This window comes from Vanessa cardui, chromosome 20 (genome assembly GCF_905220365.1).
Source record: "Vanessa cardui chromosome 20, ilVanCard2.1, whole genome shotgun sequence".
NCBI classification, from domain to species: Eukaryota; Metazoa; Arthropoda; class Insecta; order Lepidoptera; family Nymphalidae; genus Vanessa; species Vanessa cardui.
In genome coordinates, this window is record NC_061142.1 from 643,041 (window position 1) to 666,653 (window position 23,613).

The window sequence follows — 23,613 nt, forward strand, 5'->3', positions numbered from 1 at the left end:
TTCATCAACTGAAAAAAAATTAAATAAGATTACATGATATATTTTAAATTTAATTCCTTTTTCCTAATATTATGATATATCCCTTTCTTGCTTTTATTTTATACAGTTGATTCGATGAGTAGGAAGAAATATAATAATAGTCTGTGGATATGATTCATAATTGCTTGTTAAATTTGTTAAGGTGTCAAATTTCTACGAAAATAAAATATTTACAGTTAAGGAAAGGAAATTTTATGAATTAAAAGTAATACTAAGAGGAAATATTCAATCATGCAGGTATCGTATAGGATATTATTATCATGATGAGTTTTGAATAAGGCGAGGCGATTGTTACGAATTTTCATGTGCAAAGTTTATAAACTAAGTTAATTTCATCGTTCATATTTCAGAACCCAAATGAAGATACAGAATGGAACGATGTTTTGCGATCGAAAGGTATCCTTCCCCCAAAGGAGAAAGAAATTTCAGAGGCAGAAATTGTAAATATGATCGAAGAAACTATACAAAAAAATCAGGCTGAAAGTATGTCACAATTTGTTGGTTATGTACACCTGTTGCATTATTTTTGCTTATAACCCTTTCTATTTAGATATTTTATCATATAATACCGTTAAATTTGTAGAGGAAAAGAAATTATCGGAATTAGATCTAGATGGCCTTGACGAGCTTGAAGATTCTGAAGACGAGGCAGTCATAGAGGAGTACAGAAGGAAAAGAATAGCAGAGCTAAAAAAGTTGTCTGAGAAACCGAGGTTTGGCGAAGTGAGGGAGGTGTCTGGTCAGGACTATGTCCAAGAAGTTAATAAGGCTGGGGAAGGAATCTGGGTTGTCATACATTTATATAAACAGGGGTGAGTTGAAACATTTCCTACTAACGACACACAAAAACAGCCTGTAAATTCCCACTGCCGGGCTAAAGGCCTCCTCTCCCTTTGAGAAGGTTTTGGAACATATTCCACCACGCTGTTCCAATGCGGGTTGGTGGAATACACATGTGGCAGAATTTCTATGAAATTTGTCACATGCAGGTTTCCTCACGATATTTTCCTTCACCGCTGAGCATGAGATGAATTATAATGACAAATTAAGCACATGAATCAGCGGTGCTTGCCTGGGTTTGAACCCGCAACTATCGGTTAAGATGCGCGCATTCTTACCACTGGGCCATCTCGACTCTCATTTTCATTTCCTACTATTTTACATTAATAATTTCAGCTTTCTACAATAAGTTGAATATATACTAAATATATTCACCTATGTTTGACTAGGGTATCTACCAAAATAGTATGTTTTATTCAAAATCAAAAGAAACTTCATTCACATAGATTTTTACAAGCACTTTTGAATTGTCATTTAACAAACTATATTAAGTGAAACTACCACCAGTTTAGAATGCCTATTTACCAAAAAGAACCAGCAAGAAACTCATTAGTTATTTTTTTTTCATCTAATATTAATGTCTGAATGTTTCAGGATCCAGCAATGTGCACTCATTAATCAGCATATGAAACAGCTAGCTATGAAGTTTCCTTATACAAAGTTTTTGAAAGCAATTGCCCAGACGTGTATACCAAATTTCCCAGAAAGGAACCTACCCAGTCTTTTTGTGTATTTCGAGGGAGATATGAAGAAACAATTTGTTGGGCCTCATGAGTTAAGAGGGACTGCACTTACTTGTGATGGTAAGAATTGCGTAGCCTATTCTAAAGTCAAAAGGAATAAACAAAACTTTATTTATGACAAGCTGTGCCTGTGACCTTTTACGTGTTTGAATTTAACAAAAAAATATATATTGTAGCCTAAGTTACTCTTCATTATGTCAGTTATCTCCCATCAAAATCAGTTCAGCCGTTCCAGAGATTAGCCGGAACAAACAGACAGACAGACAGACAAAAATTGTAAAAAAAAGTTATTTTGGTAAATGTACCATATAAATATACATATGAATTGAGTAAAAAAGGGCTATTTTAATATTACAAACAGACACTCCAATTTTATTGTATGTATAGATAAAACACTGTTCCTCATTAAATACTAATTTCAAGATTCTATAGATAATTCAAAGTTCCATCAATGATATTATGTAAGATTCAGGCAACAATTGATTATTTATCTTTACTTCCTGTGTTTTGGGATAGACTATTACTATTTAAATAATATAATTATACCTATAGTCTAGTATTAGATGCTGGGCTGTTAACAATGTGTATTTCTTGATGTATAATTTCTTTTTTTATTTCAGAACTTGAATTTATCTTGGGACAAGTTGGAGCTGTTGATAGTAAAATAACAGATGATCCTAAACCAAAGATTAAGGATAAGATGTTCACCGACCTTGGCTCTAACGATTGGTGAACATTTTTGAGAGGAATATTGCACACAAATGCATTTATGTGTTATAGACTCTGTTATGTGTGTGTGTAAATTAAGTGTTGCGCTTATGGATTGCGGGTTCATACTTATGTTGCAAATTATTTATTTAAAAAGCTTATATAACTTGAATGTAGTTATAAAATATTAACTGATGTACTTTTACACATGTATTATTATATTTTAAATTATTAAAATAATAAAACTATTCGGATTTTTATTTAATACTCACTTTTTTAATAAGAGATAAACATTTTTTATCTTTGTCTATTTATTGATAGAATATTTACATGTAAGTTTTCACAAAACTGATTAACTTTTCACTGTTGTTTTGTTATTTGGTAAACATAGAGTTGACTACAAGGTTTTATTTTTATGTCCATTTCAATGGCCCGGTTTTTTTTTGACTGTATAAAGTACATAATATATATGTATATGAATGAGGAAGAAAAATGTATTCTCTTTGCTGTCTTCGTCTGTTCCCATAATAATACAGGTGTGTTATATTGGATAAGAAATTACTCACAATTATGCCAGTCAGTTTTACCTTAACTAATATTCTCTGAGAATAGTTTCTTCTCTCACTGAGCAATATCAGATTGTTAATCACTTCCCACTTCTTTCTCTATATATTTTCAGTTTTCACTGGCAAAACATCATTTAAATTTTTTCGGTTTATATAATAAGATTTCTGGAATTTCGTAGGTCTGTAGGTTAAAATCAGCACCCCCTATTGAGGTTGATGGTGGAAACGCACTTAGCGATACACTGCTCGACCGGTAGCCTTGAGCGTAATCCAAGCTCGAAGACGAACGTCAGGATCCGAGCTGCATGCTCCTGCATGCCCACGACCAGCTCGGGCAGTTTGTCCAGTACGGATTGAGCAATTTCCGGTTGATCAGAGTCCAGACATTCGAGAATTGCTTGAAGACCTAAAGAATTATTAAGGAGTTTAATTAATATTATAAAAATAATGGAGTAAGCAGCACGAATGGAATAATCATGGCAGGGCAAACAGCACAAGGTAGGAGTTGGTTGTCGACATACCGGGATGCGTGTCGGGCGCGGCGGGCAGCAGCTTGGTGAGCAGCGACAGCGTGGCGGTGCGCAGCGGCGCGTGCGGGGACGCGGCCAGCGGCGCCGTCGCGCGCAGCAGCGCGTCCGCGCTCGCCGCGCCGCCCCACGCGCCGCCGCGCCGCACGCCCCACGCCTCCACCTCCTGCGGCGGGAACACGAACATGTACACTGTTGTCGACTCTACAGGTTTTAATACAGCTACGATAGGATATATTCGACAAATGATCGAATCCCAGAAATACATATTAAAGTAAGTCCTCGAGTAATACGTTAAACCGAGTATTACCTGAACCAGCCAGTGCAGCTCGTCGGGCGGTGCGATGCGGCGCCGCAGGGCCTGCAGCGCGTGTGGGGGCGGCGCCGCGCTGGCCGAGCCCTCGCCCCCCGCGACGCCCGCCAGCGCCGCCTGCGACCTGACGGCAAAACACACGATAAATACCCGACCTCTTTTTCGACTCCAATCGAAAACCAGACGCAGGACTCACGCGATGGTGTCGCGGTGCGCGTGCAGCAGCGTGGCGGCGCGCTGAGGGCGGGCGGCGCGGTACCGGCGCAGCAGGGCGGCCACGCGGTGTGCCAGCGAGCCGCCGCCGCCGCCGCCACCCTTCAGCATGTTCAGGAAGCACTCCAGGATGCCGTGCACCTCATCGCTACGGACGCGAACACGGGGGAGGGTTAGCGATAATATAACGTCTCGACTCGACCATCGTCGGCCGGCGCCACTCACCCGGCCGGGGGCTCGAAGAGGTCGGCATCGGGCAGCACCTCGAGCGCGGCCAGCAGGTGCTGCAGGTGGTGGTGCTGGCGCGCGCGCACGCCGCGCAGCAGCGCGCCCGCCAGCGGCAACGCGCGCGCGCCGGCGCCCGCGCAGCGCGCGAACACGCCGCGCGCACCCGCCTCCGTGCGCCACATCCTGTCGCACGGGAGATCGGATAAGACAAGTGAACTGCAGCGTTTGACTCACTGTTTGACACTCGGTTAGTCGATTTATATTTGTAAGCGTGTGGGGCGCTATACTTCTGCGAGTGCTCCTTGGAGTGGTGGTGCGGCGCAGCGAGCGCGGTGAGCAGCGCGTGCGCGACGCGGTCGGTGGCGCTCGTGGAGCGGCGCGCCACCGCTCGGGCCTCGCCCGCCACCAGCAGCTGCGGCGTCGCAGGGGGGAGGTCCTCGCACTCGCGCAGGAGCTGGAGAACCTTGGGGACCTGAAGAAATATGAATCTAAGTTACAGGATACTTGTCTACCGTTACGATATTATCTATCTCGAAAAATGATCTTGCAGATCTCGAAATATATCCATCCTGCCGGATGACCGACCTTCATGTAGAGCAGCAGCAGCAGCAGCGGGTGCGAGCGCGAGGCGGCTAGCGCCGCGGCCAGCAGCGCGTGCGGCTCGGAGCAGCAGCGCAGCACGAGCGGCAGGCGCGCCTCGATGCGGCGCCGCGCAGCCTCCGCGCCGCCCGTCGCCTCCGCCTCGTGCGCCTCCGCGCCCACGTAGCCGATCAGCACGCCCAGCTGCGGGAGGGGACTCGTGTCATCCGGATACAACATTAGCAGTCGGCGATGACGGCGGCGGCGACGGTACCTGGTGGTGCGACAGGCGCAGCGAGTCGTCGGGCGAGTGGTGCTTGGGCGTGGTGCGGTCGCGGCCCTGCCACACGCGCGGGCTGCCGATCAGCGTCTCCGCGAAGTCCAGCACAGCCTTCGCCGACCAGCCCCTGCGACGAGAGCGTTAGCCACATAGCACACTGGAGTGCTCCGCGTCCGCCTGCAGGCGCGGGTGGGGCGCCCGTACCCGTGGTCGGTGAGCGCGACGAGCGCGGCGTGCAGCGTGCGCCAGGAGGCGCGGTGCGCCAGCAGCGTCACGAGCAGCGGCCGCCACGCGCCGCCGCCGCGCTGGAACATCAGCCGCATCTGCGCGCCCAGCGGACTACATTATAAGTATACGAGTGGTTTGCCCATAGCAGACAAATAAAAATATAATTTAGGAAATGAGTTGGAAATTAGTGATCTTACTAAGGCACCCCCTAGTCTTGCAATCATTAATAGTAGTTGTTACGCAAAGCCTTGATGTTCCTCAACGAAGGTTTGGTTTACTCTTACATGACCTTTTTACAATATCATATTAGGCTATTTGCAATAGGAGCAGTAGCACTCGCCTGCCTGCCGAGCGTTTCGCGCTGCAGCTCGGACAGCCAGTCCAGCAGCAGGCCGCAGCCCAGCCCGCGGCGGGACAGCACGTGCTGCGCGCTCGCGCTGAACTCCTCGTCCGGGTCGGCTTTCACCTGCGACACGTGCGTTAGCGCTAATTAACTACCACTAAGAACCTTTCAACAATTAACTTAATAATTCAGCTTGTTTACATCGTCTATATTTTGAGTTATCCGGCTCGAAGGACCATAAATACATACTTTTTCTTTCCCATGGCAAATCATTTTACTAAAACAATTTGAGAGCTTAAATGTAGTATTTTTAATAAAGTACAGCGTGATCCATAAAAACGAATAAAGATAGCGACATCTATTGATATATTTAAGAACAAATCTGTTAGCAAAAACCTCATCAGACAAAGCTCAAAGATAGAATTCGATTAAGTTGAATTTAAGTAAAATTTTATTAAAATATTTTATATTATTAAGTCAAAATGACAATGACGGCTTGGTTTCAAAAATGAAAATCACAAAACCTGATCCCAATTTGGACTAAAGTCCAGTCAAGGACAGTGTCGTAGTATTACCTGCAACTCATAGCGGCCTTCCTGGTTCTTCTCGAGCAGGTGCGTGATGGTGTCCACCACGACCTGCGTGTCCTGCGTCTCGATGATCTCGTTGCCGAGCGCCTCCAGCGTGCTCGGCGTCGCGGACTCGAGGGCTTCGAATAAAGCAAATCTTTATGTAGGATCGAGAAAGAGTCGAGATGGCCCAGTGGTTAGAACGCGTGCATCTTAACCGATGGTTGCGGGTTCAAACCCAGGCAAGCACCGCTGATTCATGTGCTTAATTTGTCTTTATAATTCATCTCGTGCTCGGCGGTGAAGGAAAACATCGTGAGGAAACCTGCATATGTCCAATTTCATTGAAATTCCGCCACATGTGTATTCCACCAACCCGCATTGGAACAGCGTGGTGGAATATGTTCCAAACCCTCTCCTTAATGGAAGAGGAGGCCTTATCTCAGCAGTGGGAAATGTACAGGCTGTTACTTTATGTAGGATCATCGATTAACTTTTCTGTTTTGAAAATAGAAAGGTCATTTCTGGATCCTCCTCGTTCTATGTCAATGTATTTTGTGTAATGTCTGAAATGCTCATTATAATAGGCTCAACAAAAACAAAAATAGTTTTTCTCGCCCAGCAGCGCAGGATAACTAATTGCGCAGGAGTTAATAAACACAAACATTCTTAATTCTATTTTGACATTCACATAGTCAGTCAGTGTTCGTCCACCGTAGTCCGACATACCGGCGACGAGCTGGTCCTTGGTGGCGTTGGCGGGCAGCGCGGCGTGCGCGTGCGCGGGGCTGCGCGCCGGCGCCCCGCGCGCCGCCCGCAGCGCCTCCACCACGGGCCCGCGCGACAGCTTGCACTGGCTCAGCAGCGCGCCCGCCGTCTGCCGCGCCACAGCGTTACGGTATTATGAATTAAACTTAGCAGATTAATGTATATTTCGGTTAGTGTAAAAGGCGATAATGCTATTTCTATCCAACCGGAAGCACCTGCTAGTCGCCCCACATCAGCTGCCAAAATCGAACCTTACGAATAGCTTCGGCTCCACGCGACGAGGTCCGATGATAATTTATTAAAAGTATTTTAAAAATGCACATTAGTATGTGACGATCATTGTATTATGAGTATTTTTATTTTTTATTTTATGCATCGCCCATAGACAATGACGCTGGAAGAGATATTAACTATTCCTTACATCGTCAATGTGCCATCAACCTTGGGAACTAAGATGTTACGTCCTTTGTGCCTGTAGTTACACTGGCTCACTCACCCTTCAGACCGGAACACAACAATACTGAGTTCTGTTATTTGGCGGTACAATAACTGATGAGTGGGTGGTACCTACCCAGACGGGCTTGTACAAAGCCCTACCACCAAGTAAAAGTAAAAAGTATCAAAGATTGTCGCACACCGACCTCCGCCAGCGTGGCGGGGCGCAGGCGGGCCAGCGCGCGCAGCAGGGGCGCGGCGTGCGCGGGCCGCCGCAGCAGCCCCGCCGCCCGCGAGCCCCGCAGCGCCGCCAGCACCGCGCGCGTCGCCGCGCCCGCGCCGCCCTCCTCCCACAGCAGCTGCGCGGGGATACGGGTCAGATGGAAATCAGACGATGGAAACCGCTCTAGGTCCTCTCGCACATCACTCGGCTCACCCCGTGGAGCTGCGTGAAGGCGGTGTCGAGGTCCCCGCGGTAGGTGTCGGCGCCCGCGAACGCGGTCGCCAGCAGCGCGCCGATCTGGCCGACCTCCAGCTTGGCGGTCTGGCGCGGGCTGCTCCAGGGGTCCTCGACCTCGTCCGGGAGGGCCTCCTCGGTGAACAGCGTGTCGTCTGGATGGAGCAGGGGCAATGAGTGGGTGCAGTCGCGCGCGGGGCGCACGGGGAGGGAGGGGGGGGCTCGTACCGGGCGGGTAGTGCGGGCGCGCCAGGCGCAGCGCGGCGGCGAAGGCGTGCCCGCCGCTGGCGCCGCGCGCGCGCTGCACGCGCAGCAGCTGCGCCATGTAGGCGCGCTCCACGCCCAGGCGCACCACGGCGCCCGCGGGGCACGCGTCCAGCGCGCCCAGCAGCGCGCTGCAACACACTCGCACTTACTGACCGCAGTGTCACATCGTGGCTGTGACACCATTAACAATACTGTTGTTTTGTAAAAATATTGAATAAGAAGAACTATATATTTAATTGTTAGTCCGAGTATCGCCGAAAGTTAGAAAAATTATGAGGATGAGTATCAACAGGGTGACTGATTGCGACCCGTACCAGTAACCGTGTGAGCATAGATTTGAATAACTTTTAACAAAACAGCTAAACAAACCAGCTACGATAATTGTGAAATTTCTGATATATATATTTTAAAGTAACCAGCGTATGCGTAAATTTAAATCTAATGGAGCTTAAATATCACTTAGCAAACATGAGGTGCGAAACGAGTAGAAAGGAATCGTAAGCCTCAATGATAATAATAACGACATAATTAAAATGATAAATGAACATATTAAACACTATTCAGTCCCTTTATCTGGATACGCGGTAGCGTGTCGACCAAGTTCTGATAACAGAACTGGCGAGTAGCACCGTGTGTAATTTTACACGAACCATTTTGAGCCACTTTTGACACCTTCATAACTCAAAAACCGTTTGACATAAACGTGTCAAATTTTGTAGCCAAGTAAGACAATAAAAGTAAGTCTACAATACATTATTCTAAGTTATAAGGAGAAATGTTATTTTATGTAGTATTAAATAAATTTCAGGAAGGATAATGGAACTTGGCACCCATTTAGATATCACTTCTTTTGTCGTTGAAGTCAACAACCGAGGTATATTTCATAATACTGAACTTGCCATTGAATTCTTCTGAATTTGACATTGAGTGTATTTTCATCATCACATCTATAAGAATACATTTTATTGACAAGGAAAGCTTTGTTTTAAGTACAAAGTGGGCCGCTGACCTCATAGAAGACACGGGCATGCCGAAGGTCTGGATGAAGAGCGCCAGCTTGTGCGCGGGCAGGCCCCGCAGGCCGGCCTCCAGCAGCGCCGGGCGCGCCGAGCGCACGAGGCTGAGGCGCAGCCAGTCCGGCAGCAGCACGGCCTCGTCCGACGACTCCGACACGAAGGCCTCGGGCGCGTCCCCCACCCACGTGGACTGCAGCCACGAGTACATCTCCTGGTTCGTGTCCACTGCGCCCCGAACGCGTCACAAGTTGGTTACATTCGATTCACTTGTATAAATAGCTTAACATAACACAGGATTAACACAGGATGGATGAAATGTCGGCAGGTTACGGGAACAATTTGTGACCCCCGTATTCCCCTTAAGCTTAAGGGGAAGATCAATAAGACCATGATCAGACCTGCTGTTCTTTATGGGTCAGAGTGTTGGTCTACAAAAGGGATGACTGAAAGATAGTTGCATGTTGCGGAGATGAGAATGCTGAGAGGAATGTGTGGTGTTACGCGAATGGATAGAGTTAGGAATGAGTACATAAGGGCAAGTTTGAAAGTGACACCGATAGCCGAGAAGTTATGTGGAAGGCGGCTGTCATGGTATGGGCATGTAATGCGGAGGAATGAGGGACATATTATGAAGAAGGTCTTGAGCATGGATGTGGATGGACATAGAGGTAGAAGACGACTAAGAAAACGATGGATGGATTGTGTGAAAGACGATATGCTTAGAAAGAATGTTACTTGTGAGATGACGTCTGACAGAGAAGTATGGAAGGAGAAGACATGCTGCGCCGACCCCAAATAAAATTGGGAAAAGGGCAGGAGGATGATGAAATAGTTTAGCGTAAAACGAAACCCGTCAGATGTTATACTATATCATGAAAAATTGACAAACTTACAGTACGAAGGTCCGAAGCACAGCAGCTTCAGATGCGCATGCGCAATGACGACGTGCAGGTTAGCTTGCCGTCCATTAGCCCACTGCAACATCACCTTCTCTCCAGCGTTCCACCCGCTGGCCCCCTCAGCGCCCTCCTCCACGGGCTCCTGTATCTCTGGTATTTCGTTTGACAACACCTTTATGGAAACAGGAAAATAGGTAAATAAAGAGTGAAAACAATAAAAATCACAATCTCTGAATACCAGCGGACAGGGATAGGGATGTACCTGTCTGAGGTGCGTGTAGAATATGGTGGTGAGCGCGTGCAGCGCCCTGTGCTGCGCCAGCAGGCGCTCGTCCCGCGGCGTCTCCTTGGAGTCCACCGGCGGCAGCACGTAGCCCATCACCGTCGTGCGCTCCATCAACACTTGACTGAGATCCTACGCCACATATAATCGGGAGTAAGAGAGGATAAAGGTAACCGGATGTGCAACTGAGCCATCCGTGCTACTTTAGGAGCTACGGTGCTGTGTCTGCCGAACTGAGTTGAATACCAAGACGGTCTCACACAGAGGTCTACAACTAAGTCCCAGTCAAGTTCAATAAGTCCAAATTTCATTCCATTTCGAAACACAAGTCTCGGTCGAGAGCATATTGCGACAGTGACGAGAGGGGACTCACCAGCACCATGTCGGTGAGGTCGTGCGGGTGGTGATGGTGCGCGTGCTGGGCGAGGAAGCCGAGGTAGGCGGCCACGTGGGGGGGCGCGCACTCCACCAGGCACGCCGCGCGCACGCGCCGCACCGCCTCGCCGCGCAGCGCCTCCCAGTGCCGCAGCGACGGCAGCAGGCTCAGCCACGACCTGCCGACAGCGCCGCTGCACACCACTGCGAGAACACACGGTCGAGAGCTGGCCGACTCAAACGACACTCACTCCGGATTGACGTCGGCGTTGTAGTCCATCTCGATGGCGTCGTCGGACTGCGACAGCACCAGCTTGAGGCCCTGCAAGCGAGAGGCACGGTCAGCGCGGGCCGGTCGGGGTGAGGGGCGTGGCGGAGGGGCGGAGGGGGCGGGGCGCACGCACCCGGCTGGCGGAGGCGCGCGTGGGCGCGTGCGCGTGCGCGAGGCGCTGCAGGTAGTAGTGCAGCACGGCGCGCGCGCCCTCCTCGCTGTGCAGCGTGCGGCGCAGGTGCGCGCACAGCTCGCCCGCCTTGCCCGCCTCGCCCGCGCCCGCGCCGCCCGCCGACAGGAACTCGCACAGGCACTGCACGGGCAGCACGCTCAGCTCGAGCCGGTCGTGCCGCAGCAGCTGGTGCAGCCACGGCATGGCGCGCCGCGTGCCGTGCCGCTCCACCAGCTGCAGCAGCAGGCCGGGCTGGCGGCACAGCAGGCGCCCGAGCCGCAGCTGCGAGCTGAGCGCCTGCAGCGCCTCCAGCACCCCCGCCGGCGGACGTCGAGCCGGGCCGAGCGGTTCCAGCGTCGTCAGCTATTGGAACGAAAAAACATTATTAAAGCGGATATTAAGAGAACAAAAAAATTTAATGTATTTTCATAAGAATGAAGGAATTCACCTGCGCCAGCAGACGGGACGAGTGCTCCGTGACGGGCAGCTTGGCGTTGCTGGCGGCGGCCAGGTGCGTCTCCAGCTGCAGCACGGTGGCGCGCTCGGCCTCCAGCCGCTCGCTCTCCCCCGCGCCCGACCACTCGATGGACGGCTTGCTGGCGGGGCAAAGGATATTATCTTAAACTTTGTGTAAATTACATTAATCGCCCAACTAATAATATATTACCAGTTAAAAAAATTGGTTGCCTGTAAAGTCGGTATACGGGCGAAAGTTTTACGTGACAACAACTTATATCTGTCTCTCTCGCTCTTAGGCGGGCTAACCATGCCCGAGTGGAAGGGACGCGTGCCTCTCACTCGCTCTCATTGTGAGCGCATAACTTGAGCGGAGCGTAACGCAGTTTCTTGAAGTGTCACCCGGCAAACCAATTTATAAGACGTTGTCACGTCAAAAAAACATTGATACGAATGTGGTAGGGCTTATCCACTTGAAATGGTAAGTCAGCAAAGGTAACCTGGTGATGCAGCATTCGATGAGCGCTCGCAGCGTGGGGTAGGTGTTGGCGGCGCGCTCGGCGAAGCCCTGCGGGTTGTGGGCGGCCAGCATCGTCAGCAGCATCCAGCCGCGCCAGTACAGCGAAGTGATGGCCAGTGCTGGAGGCGTGTACCTGAGAACATTTATGATAGGAAACGTGTGTCCTTGATGAAGTACTTAAATTAGTTATGTGGAACCAATTTTATTATTATATTCATTTATATACAAAAGAACAATAAAATGAGGACACATTTTTTTCAATCTTGAAAAAAATTATTAAAAAATATTCAATGTGAAATAATGTTTAAATTAGTTACAATTAATAAATAAATAGTTTTTTTTTATAAACTCTGTCTAATAAAATTAATACAAATCTGTTTATAACATTGTATCTTCAAGATCAACAATACAAGTGACTGCATACTTTCAGCTCAGTATTACGTGACAAGTGTATCTGATGGCCAGATTACTTGTCTGGGTCAAGTGGTCACCTCTGTTCATAGACATTGGCAATATAAAAAAGTAATTGTTTCTTTTCTACTTGGTGGTAGGGCTTTGTGCAAGCCCGTCTGGGTAGGTACCACCCACGCATCAGTTATTCTACAGCCAAATAACAGTACGCAGTATTGTTGTGATCCGGTTAGAAGGGTGAGTGAGCCAGTGTAACTACAGGCACAAGGGACATAACATCTTAGTTCCCAAGGTTGGTGGCACATTGACGATGTAAGGAATAGTTATTATTTCTTACAGCGTCATTGTCTATGGGTGATGGTGACCACTTACCATCAGGTGGCCTAATTGTTGTTATGTTCCTGAAGTCATACTAACTTAATCTCCCCTCAAACCATTCATAATAATAATAATTATTACTGAATGAAGGTAGAACATAAGTCAGTGGTACCCAAACAAATAGTTTGAATTGAAACCTATATATATAACACAAAAAAAAAATTGTAAATATAAATTATGAAAAACATCTCTTCATACCCAGCCGGCAAGGTGATGTTATCTGGTGGATGAAACTGGCACAGCTGGAATATGTAGTCTGCAATCTCCAGCTTGTCCACCTGCAGGGGTTGGTCTTCCGGCGGCAGGGCGCAGGCGCGACGCACCAGTTGCTCTATCAGCTCGAACACTTCCGTCGGAGGAACGGGTATGTCCTATATATTTAATTAAGTCAGTCCGGATAAATTATGCAAAAATCACACATTAATTGTAAAATTATGTAATAGAAAAAGAGTTTAATTCGAGGAGGCTAAATGGAATCATATCACACACATTTTTTTGTACCCACTACTGTGTAGTGGTAACATAAAATTTGGTTTTTTTTTAATGAAAAAAAAAAACCTTTTGTCCTGACCTTTCGTTGTGCAATGGCATAACATTCTTAATATTTTGTTTTTAAATAAAATCGTATTAGTAAGTTCAGTTGTGGTTGTTACATCTTGGTACATATTTATACTTGATTTGGTTTGCATATTTCTGAAATGTAAATTTTACTACAGAGCTATTGTTAGTACCGTAAAGCCAATGGTTTTACAATTGAATATTTTTACTATTATTCTGCGTGCAGTCATTTTTTAATTATGATATAGATAAGTGGACCTTCGAGAGGCCGATGAAGACGAGTCGCAGGAGCGTGTTCTGCGGCAGCGGCGCCTCGCAGCACAGCCGGTACGTCAGCGCGCGCTCCGACTCCGGCGGCCAGTTGTCCACCTTGCTGTACGTCTCCGCCGGCTCCACGAACATTATCTATACACATTCGTGTCAGACGTGAGTTAACTTGGGTCGCAGGCTCAGGTCGGGTGCCACATGCCTCCCTGCTTCACGGATGTACCTTGTTGAGCACGTGCAGACAGTCGTGCCGCGCCGGTCGGTACACGGCGACGGCGGTGTCCAGCAGCCAGCCCAGAGCCTGCTGCTGCAGCGCGCACAGCTGCGAGCGGTAGTCGCTGGAGTGCTTGCTATGCGCCGCCGTCACCAGGCAGCACAGGCAGAACAGGTCCGCCAACGACTGGAAGGCGCGCTCGCGGACCTGCACACATACGTACAGGTGCGTTAAAAACACATTTCCCACGAGGACAGGCGCTGAAGGCCGGCGCTGACCTCTTGCGGCGGGTCGAGGGGCGGCGGCTGCGCCAGCGCGCGCGCCAGCGGCAGCAGCGCCTGCGCGTCGGAGCGCGTGGCGCGCACGCACTCGCGCGTCAGCGCCCGCAGCGGCCGCAGGTAGTCCTCCGTGCGCACCACCAGCTCCTGGGTATGACATTACTATTGATGCTTCGAACATAATACTCCTAGTAAATGGTATGATAGCTAAATTTCAACATGATAGCTAGGAAGATCGAAAGTAATAGATACTTTATATTGAATGCGACGTCGCCGTACCTGGTACGTGTCGGCCATGGCGGCCGGCACGAGCTGCGGCTGCGCCTGGATGAGCGCCGCCAGCACCGCCATGTTGTTGGGCGAGCGCACGTTGGACAGCTCGTTGTAGATGGTGTGCGTGACCACGCTGCGCAGGAGCGCCGTGCTCTCCGACACCATCTCCCTGCAACGAGCGGTGGGCGTCAGCGGGGGGCGGGGCGGGGCGCGGGGCGGGGCGCGGCGGGCTCTCACCTGAGGCAGGCCTGGTAGGCGGCCTGCAGCGGCTTGGTCTTGAGGCGCATGCGCGCGAGCTGCGCCAGCACCTCGTGGTCGCGCGCGGCGCTGGGCCCGGCGGCGTGCGCGTTGGCGCACACGTGCGCGAGCAGCTCCTGCGCCGCGCGCCACAGCTTGCCCGAGTGCAGCCACGCCTCCAGCCGGGACGCCGCTATCATGCGGATCTGCAAGTACGATCCGTGAAAACGTTTTGTAGCAAATTGCCTTATTGGAAATTTGTTAAATAAAAAATGTCCTCAAAAACAGTATCTTAGTGGAATTACATTAATTTCATTTTTTTTTATTTTACAAAATTAATGTATGAATGTTATAATATTAAATAAAAACATTTGGCTGGCTGACCTCTGGAAAACCACAAGTGGCCGAGAGCAGCTTCAGGAAGCCCTTGCCGATGGCGTCGGGCGCGGCTCGTCGTTGGATCTGCTCCTTGATCGCCTCCAGCACCAGCGCTTCCACCGTCTCATAGCTACTTGAGTACCTGCATACAACATATTGCAATAAAATACTTCTGTATATGTATATGGGAGAAGCTGAATCTATAGCTAGTCTATTCCAATCAATATAGGTATAAAAATTGGGATCGCTCAATTGCGTAATCTACATGATTTTTAATAGGTGCTTTTGCTATCTTGTGAACTACAAACAGTTCTTGATTAATATATCTTTACTTATACTTGCAAAGTTCCAACAACAGTTATGTGTTTTTTACTAATTACTATCACAGTTTATTCAAACTGTTGACTATTTTGACATCATATTTATTTATTTGGCAAAGGTTCTCTAATGGTTTGAATAAACTGTATTAATCTGTAGGCATTAATATATAGCAATAAAAAAGAAAAACCAGTGAATTAATGGTATGATATAAAATTCTTACCTCGGGAATACTGAATATTCAAGCTCAGTGTTGTCGGTGTCATCTTCATTGCTACCCATCAGTGGGGACCCTGAACCAGATGGTGACATTGTACCTGATAAATATTGGTTGATATTATTTCTTCTATCCCTAATCTCAGAGACTAATAATACTTTTTCTTTAATACCTGTATGCTGTCAGAAAATTGAGCATGAGTGTAAATTAAATTATCAAAGAGATAAACCAATAAGAAATAAAAGTTCTATAAACATAAAAATAAATAAAAAAATTATTCACAATTCGAATGTAACAGATATAATGTAATTTTAAAAGCTTATAATAGTTAGTGGTAAATCTACAATAAAATAGATTTTTCCTACCAAATCTTACCTAGTGTGTTGTCACTGGGTATTAGATGAGCAGCTGGCTGCTTTGTTCCAAATGCTGTGACAATGTTCTCCACCAAACATTTACACCAGGAACAGTCCACCCACCAACGCTCATTAAGAGCATCTTCTATATATACCTAAAAATTTTAAAATAGATGGATGTGACAATTTGTAGCATGCACATTGTCACATATTTTTACCTAGTTTCTATTAAATCTCAAATGTCACATAATGTTCTAGATAATAAAACTAAAATACAAAAAAAATACTAACCATACTTAAGGATTACATTAAAAAAATATATTCATTACAATGAACTAAATAAAGTTTAAAGGCAAAACCTCTCATATTAAAATTTTTCATAGTTTTAATAATTTTACTTTCTAATCAAATAGTAGTTGCTCGCTGTTTCGCTTGTGTTTTAGGGTGGGGTAATTCAGAAACAGACAGACAGACAAAGTTACTTTCACATTTATAATATTAAAAGATAATATAAATTCTTACCTTTATAAATGTATCTGGCCAATTATTACCATCTCTATGTCCAGCGTACAGCATGTTACAAGCTAATACAAAAACAAGTGGATTGCCTTTGCTTTTGAACGCTGCACCCTGCTCTCTCTTTAACAGTGTGCACAGACTCTGTGTTACTGTCTCATGGGCAAACATATTTGGCCGAATTTTAGTCAAATATAACATGCTCATGCAAAGGATTGGGTCCGGTTTTGAGCGCTGAGATTTAAGAAGTCTTATGGAGCCTGTTAACAGACCCAGCTGAAAAAACATTATTTATTTAATGGATAAATTTATTATAAAAAGTACTTAAATAAGGGCTTTATTAATAGTGAACTTCAGATTTAGCTCTAGGGAAGTAAATTATATAGTACATTTGATAATATATAAAGAATAATCTGTCTGCATCAACTATGTGAAAACTACTATGATTATCATTATGTGAGAGTGACCAATCCCTGTGAAGTAATTCCATAATGTTTATATAATAATAACAAGTGTTTTATTTAATGTGTTGATGCTTAATTTATATCCAGTATATTATAATTTAGACTATAAAATCATCAAATAATTACCAATTTATCTGAATTGTGTGTATCCAACGCTTGAAGAACATTAGGTACAAGATCTACAGGATCTACTTCTAACGAGGTGCCACTGACAGCCTCAGCAGGAGAACCTATTCTTGCCCTTTTGCTTGGAGGCTGACTGCCAAAAGTGGCTGTTTCCCGTTTTCTTTCACCAACACCTAATAATTTGTAATTTCATTAAATAATGCGTAATCATCTAACATTATTATTACAAAGAGAAAGAAATTTTCTGATTATCTTTATAATAGTAACTTTTAATTCAATTTTAAATATGTTTGTCTTAAATATGTATTATGAAACTAATAGACAAAATCTGATCAAAAAAAGCTTTACGATTAATCCCAGAATAGGGAATTTATGAGAGATAATATCTTCTTTAAAAATATTAGTTAAAAGAATAATTGATATTATATTATAATTTATAATAAGAACAAGTGTCCTGATATAGATATTATTTATTTTATTAGGACAGATAATAAAGGTCCTCACATTATACTGTTAATATACTTATACACTTACTGCTCGTAGACGGTTTATGTATATTTCTTTTCTCTGAATCTCTAGAGACCACTACAGTAGATTTACTGCCTAAAGCAAATATATCCTGAGGATGCTGCGGAGCTTTGCTCTTGCCGCCGCGGCCGGTTGAAGACATTTTACCACGCTCCATCGTAACTAACTCCTGATTACTACTTAAAACAATAACGCTTTATAGCTTCAGGTCATCACGTAATTTAGAGTTTCTTCTTACGTATGTTGCACGAATAAAAATATTTTTTTTCGTTTACAAACAACACTGCTACACATTTCAGCAGAACTTATTTGACTTTGACGATCGCTCGTGTTGTCAGTCAACACGATTGTTGCTGTTGACGTTTGGCAGAAATATGATTAGCACGTTTCATTTGACGAGGATTTTAAAAAGGGATAGAAAGAAATAAATGTAATTAATTGCTTAATGTATGTAATCTTATTTATTATATAATTAGCAGAAATATTATACGAAACATTTTTTTAGATTATAATGAAGCAAGTGAATACAAAGTAATCGAACAGTGAAAAACAATCATACGTTATGTGAAAATTTATGAAATAATTTATTTAACTTTTTTGGTTTTATTCTCAGTCCTCTTATTCTTGAAAAAACTCCGCTCTTTATTCTTCATTTCATTTTTTACTTGAGAGAGAGAAATTGAACGCTGAAAATAGCATTCACAGAATGTATATAATATTTAATCAAACTTATAATGTATATTTCAGTGATAAAGTGATAGTAAGATAAATATTATGGATTACGTCGCTATCTTGTGCGGGAGGCTTAAACTTATATGAGGGCTGCGCTGGGACGCCACTGCGGCGTTTGAGCGCTCCTAGCGCCATCGGTGATACGCGCTCACCCCGAGACATGGCTGCGAAGCGGCGATTTACTTCCGAAGCCTGACGTCGGTAAATAAATAAACAGAAATAATTAGGCATTTAATTAAAAAAAAATCTATGGTATTATTTTGTAACGAATGCAGACCCCAGATTAATCGCTTTTAGAAAATATTGTAAACATTTATGAAAAATTATAATTATATAATTCACATCAAGCGTGTCTCCTTCCATGCTGCTATCGCTGAACAGGTTGAAAAGCATATTGTCTAGTTTCGGCTCCTTGCGCGGCATCGTAAACTGTGTCTTCTGGATGATAGGCGAGCTTGGCTGCTGACTCTTCTATCAATAACATAAATCTCTTAGTATTCACTTTCAATAACTCAAATCAAAACTATATCTCCAGCATAAATTACATGAATACAGTGTACCTTGGATCCAGGAGTAAGCATGACGGCGTTATCATCGAGTTCGGGCTCCATGCGTGTCGCAGATGGCGCCGGTCGGCCCGTCAGCTCCTTCTGAATGTTATCGATCGTGTTCTGCATACCCTGGATTTTCTCTTGGAGACGATCCTAATATAGATCATATTACTTTTATTCAAACGTCCCCCTACATAATAAAGTAGCACAAATGGAACAGATCAATAAATATTGCCAACACTATTTCTTTTTATACCTTTTCGTTTCTCATCTCCAAAATTATGGACATTTGTTTTGAAAGTTCGTCATCCTTATCCTGAAAGCAATGAGTTAACATTACCATAGTATGCACAATCAAATTATTAAATTTAAATGACATAACATAACAATGTGGACAGAATATATTAACTGACTAACTTACTCTAACAACAGTTTCCAGCTGTTCAATCTTCCCGTTCAACTTCTGCTCTTTTTGCTTCACATTGTCTCTTTCGACATCTATCTCTTTCCTGACCTTCTGTAAGGTGGTTTCCAGCTTCGACCTGACGTCAGTACTGGTCTTCAGTTCTGACATCAATTGTGCGATGGTGGATGCTTTAGAGTCCAACTCTTTATCCCTAGCTTCAATCACAGCCGTTAACTCTTTGACTTTCTCTTCAGATGATACTCTGGTAAAGAAGAGAAATCAAATCAAATCAAAATACTCTTTATTATACACCAATAAATAAATAATTTAGATTAACAATGATGCACAAGAGGCGGCCTTAACGCTTAAACAGCGACCTCTTCTCCAGGCAACGTTATTATATTTCTTTAGAAAAGCAACAGAAACAGGTAGGGGTTGTACAAAGCAGTTATAAACATAATAAATAAATTCAGTGAAATTTAGAAATCTGAAACTACTGGCATTTTACGAAAAATATTACTAGGTTATTTAAAATTTTAGCATTTATAACTTGCCTAAAAATGTTGTGAGTATTTTCAGTTTCCTCAATATTCTTCATTAGGTTTTGAATGTTAGCCGTTAGTTCTTCGATTTGGTTAGATTTTACGTTCGAACCTTCAACGGCTTTATTTAGATCACATCTAATTTCATCTTTTTCTTTGTTAATTTCTATTAATTGTTGATTTAGTTTTTCAATTTCTTCTTGACAAAATATTAAGCCCTAAAATATTTTGGTAATTATTGAATCTCTGGTGGATCCGGCTCGAAGGATCAAAGTTTAATATAAATTGATAATATATTATGAATCGAGATGGTTAGAACACGTACATCTTAACCGATGATTACGAGTTCAAACCCAGGCAAGCACCACTGAATATTCCACCATATATATGTGCTTAATTTGTATTTATAATTCATCTTGAGCTCGGTGGTCAAGGAATCCCTCATGAGGAAACCTGCATGTGTCTAATTTCGCAGAAATTCTGCCACATGTGTATTCCATCAACCCGCATTGATACATCGTGGTGGAATATGTTCCAAACTTTCTCCTCAAAGGGAGAAGAGACCTTTGGCCATCAGTGAGAAATTTACTGACGGTTGTTGACAATATATTTATTTTTTAATAAGAAGATTAAAATACCATAAATTCATTTATAGGACGTCTTACCTGTTCTTTATCGTTATTTTCGTTTATCAAGCGCTCCTTTTCATCAATCAAAACAGCGATGTCTTTCTTTAGATTTTCTAACATAGCGTTAGCTTCCTAAACATTTGAAAACTTTTAATTCAATAATCTTTAACCCATAATTGTTCAATATTATGAAATATATTTTGCCAGCAACATATTATACTACCTAACCTCAAGATTATTTTTAAGTCCGTTAATGACAGCAGAACTGTTCAGCTGGTCTTCCTCCAGCGATATGAGCTTCTCCTGCAAGCAGTTATTCTTCTCGCACATACTCTGAGTGAACTGCTCCTGATTGTTCAGCGCTTTCTTCAACGAAGTATTTGCTTCTAGAGCTTCCTTAAGACTTGTGAAGTAATATTAGTGTATTGTATTTCAGTCTGATAAAATTAGCTGTTCTTACCCATAGTAAAAGTTTCGTGTCGTTTAATTTAAATATCAATTCTTGGCATTTTGATTGCGGGATCTGATTTTGTGGTAGGGCTTTGTGCAAACCCATTACAGTACATTGATATAAGAAAAAAACGATAGTACAACATAGGTGAGTCAGTGTACAGGCATAATGATATAATAAGTCAGTGCCCAAGGTTGCTGGCACATTGGAGATGTTAAAATATCTCACAATGATAATGTGACGATTTCGTGACCATTTACCATCAGGTCCTAATTGCCCCTTTGTCTCTTTAATGAAAAAAATAATAGTACAGATAAAATCTATATTAATATTAAATGTGTAAGTAACTTTGTCTGTCTGTCTGCTCTTTCACGATAAAACCGCTGAACTGAATTTGATGAAATTTGGTATGAAGCAAACTTCAACTTCAAGAAATCACATGGGTTACTTTTTTGCCTGACACGTGACAACCAATGCTCAAAACGCGAGTGAAACCGCAGGCGACTACTAGTATTAGCATATTTTGTTTGATCTATAGCTACTTTATGATACATAATAAGTCTTACTCATTCTCCTGTTTTAACAACGTGTTCTTGGCTTCAGAGCTTTGGGTATGAAACTCTTGAATCAGCTGTTTCATGTCTCTTTGCAGGTTGGAAATAGTCTCATCCTTCTAAAAAGTCCATACAAATCAAAGTCAGGCCATCACCACTTTATATTTTTGTGTTCTACTTTGAAGGGCGGGAGAACCCTTATCATAACAGGCAAAAGGGATATGACAACTTATTTTCCAAAGTTGTTGATGCATATAATATGAGGTATGATTAAAAAATCTCAAAGGATAAATGTCTTTGAGCAGTGGTCAACATACCATTAGGTAGCCTATTTGCCAGTTCTATCCTATTCGAAATAAAATCGAGCTATTATATAACCTTTTCTATATTAAAGTTGCACACATCCAGCTTCCTATTCAATTCGTTGACGTTGCCCATAAGATCCTCTCTGTGCTTTTGGGTAGCGTCTAGCTTGTTCCGTAGATCAGATATGTCCGAGTCAGCTTGTTGCTTCGCAGCGGAGAACAGCTGCAAAAGCTGCTTTTGGTGCTCGCTCGTCAGTTTAACTATGAAGTTAAAGAAAACAAAATAACAGTAAATAAATAATAATAAATATTGGAAAACATCACATACATTATTCTGATCTTAATGTAAGTAGCTAAAGCACTTGTGTTATGCAAAATCAGAAGTCACGACGGTACCACAAACATCCAGACCCGAGATTACATAGAAAACTGCAGATATTTTTCTATATCGACTCGGCCGGGAAGCAAACCCAGGACCTCGCAATGGCGCACCCATGAATACAAGCTACTCGACCACGGAAGTTGTCGAATATGAAACGTCGATAACAGTATATTCTTTTTTTAATCATTGTGTCATGTAAGAATTTATTGTGGATCTACGAGTATTGTCATTTGTTAAAGGGATATCAACTAAGCAAGAAATATATTAATTTATTGTTGTTCAATTTGACCAAAACATTTTGAAAGCCGATTAACGTTTAACGGTGATGTTTCGTTGCGGGTAAGGTGACCAGGAGACGTCACCTTTCTCCTCAAGTCCACCGATAACCTGACGGTTCTTCTCATCCGCTTGCATCTGCTTATTCTTGATATCCCGAACGAGTTGACCGGACTTCTGGTACGCGTCACACAGAGCGGCTTGGTCGGCCTTACATCTGGACAGCGTATCCTTCAAACGCTCGCTATAATCTTCCAGCACTTCACAAATTTCACGAGTGCAGTTCAACCTGTAAATTAAAATATGTATGAATTTATTTTTTTTTTCAAAATTCAACACAACGCTGCTTAAAAGAAAGATTTATATGCGTTTTTTTTTTTTTAAATAGATTTAATTATTCTTCTACTATTATAAGCCATTGTACACTTAAAAAAGAATTAATTTTGAACAATTATCAAAACTGATAATTTTGTAACAAATATAAGCGTACGATGGCTTAATAGGCATGCTTGATAAGTAGCCATTTTATAAGTAGAAAGTTTTTATTAAGCTTGTTTTAGTGGCCACACTTGTTCAATGTGTCGGGACGCAATCTCAGCTCGTCCTGATACTGTCCCGATATCGTCTCGTGCTGCATCTGCACCTCCACCATGTTCTGCTGCAGCCGCTCATGATTGCCTTCAACTTGTTGCAACTTTTCTTTCAAATCCCAATAAGCTGTGTCTTGAGCCACCTATATTGTATAAATTATTGTTATACTTAACTGTAATTTTAACTAAAATGTGTTCTTGTCATACAAATTTATAATATTTATATAATTTTCATATAATTTCAAAGATCTTAAATCGTTATAGGAAAACTACCTTCAGCTTTATTATTTTAGTCGTTTCTCTTGAAACTTTTTCGCGAAGTTTTTCTACTTCTACATTCATCCTTTTTCTGTTTGCAACTTTACCTATATCTCCAATCTCCATGATGTTATTGTTGCAACAAATAGGTTTTGTAGTTTAAGCACCAAAAATATGCACTTACTATTAATAGCAAAATGGCGGGAATGCAAAATACTTTTTTTTAAATCCGATTTTAGTCGGTAACTTAAATCAAACATTCAAAGGTAATTAATATTTAATATAATAATGAAAATATTAATATTTTTCATATTTAATATTCT

The 23,613-nt window shown here is 43.6% G+C and overlaps 4 protein-coding genes across 4 annotated transcripts; 1 reads left to right on the forward strand and 3 right to left on the reverse strand.

Annotated features, from left to right (window-relative positions):
- Positions 1-116: 116 nt before the first annotated feature.
- LOC124538286 (viral IAP-associated factor homolog) lies at positions 117-3,123 on the forward strand. The gene is made up of 5 exons (XM_047115294.1): positions 117-276; positions 390-522; positions 623-851; positions 1,474-1,682; positions 2,243-3,123. The coding sequence occupies exons 1-5, from the start codon at positions 271-273 to the stop codon at positions 2,353-2,355; spliced, it is 690 nt and encodes a 229-aa protein (XP_046971250.1). The 5' UTR covers positions 117-270; the 3' UTR covers positions 2,356-3,123.
- On the reverse strand, positions 2,590-17,946 carry LOC124538285 (integrator complex subunit 1). Its single transcript, XM_047115293.1, has 35 exons — positions 17,621-17,946; positions 17,087-17,259; positions 16,503-16,772; positions 16,000-16,135; positions 15,631-15,724; positions 15,096-15,231; positions 14,712-14,917; positions 14,481-14,643; positions 14,202-14,348; positions 13,933-14,130; positions 13,701-13,847; positions 13,083-13,255; positions 12,076-12,228; positions 11,568-11,715; positions 11,081-11,482; positions 10,928-10,998; positions 10,675-10,855; positions 10,281-10,433; positions 10,013-10,190; positions 9,113-9,344; positions 8,065-8,231; positions 7,816-7,991; positions 7,586-7,738; positions 6,906-7,053; positions 6,183-6,316; positions 5,605-5,730; positions 5,241-5,359; positions 5,031-5,163; positions 4,763-4,960; positions 4,465-4,649; positions 4,175-4,360; positions 3,933-4,097; positions 3,734-3,860; positions 3,418-3,589; positions 2,590-3,302 (listed from the first exon to the last, which is right to left on the reverse strand). The coding sequence occupies exons 1-35, from the start codon at positions 17,769-17,771 to the stop codon at positions 3,091-3,093; spliced, it is 5,913 nt and encodes a 1,970-aa protein (XP_046971249.1). The 5' UTR covers positions 17,772-17,946; the 3' UTR covers positions 2,590-3,090.
- A 127-nt stretch (positions 17,947-18,073) lies between these two features.
- On the reverse strand, positions 18,074-20,594 carry LOC124538534 (peripherin-like). The gene is made up of 8 exons (XM_047115620.1): positions 20,511-20,594; positions 19,858-20,063; positions 19,319-19,565; positions 19,154-19,213; positions 18,907-19,050; positions 18,689-18,817; positions 18,398-18,538; positions 18,074-18,300 (listed from the first exon to the last, which is right to left on the reverse strand). The coding sequence occupies exons 1-8, from the start codon at positions 20,592-20,594 to the stop codon at positions 18,199-18,201; spliced, it is 1,113 nt and encodes a 370-aa protein (XP_046971576.1). The 3' UTR covers positions 18,074-18,198.
- A 1,254-nt stretch (positions 20,595-21,848) lies between these two features.
- LOC124538535 lies at positions 21,849-23,416 on the reverse strand. Its single transcript, XM_047115621.1, has 4 exons — positions 23,306-23,416; positions 23,012-23,175; positions 22,529-22,731; positions 21,849-22,045 (listed from the first exon to the last, which is right to left on the reverse strand). Exons 1-4 carry the CDS (start codon positions 23,414-23,416, stop codon positions 21,849-21,851), a joined length of 675 nt encoding a protein of 224 aa, XP_046971577.1.
- Positions 23,417-23,613: the final 197 nt, after the last annotated feature.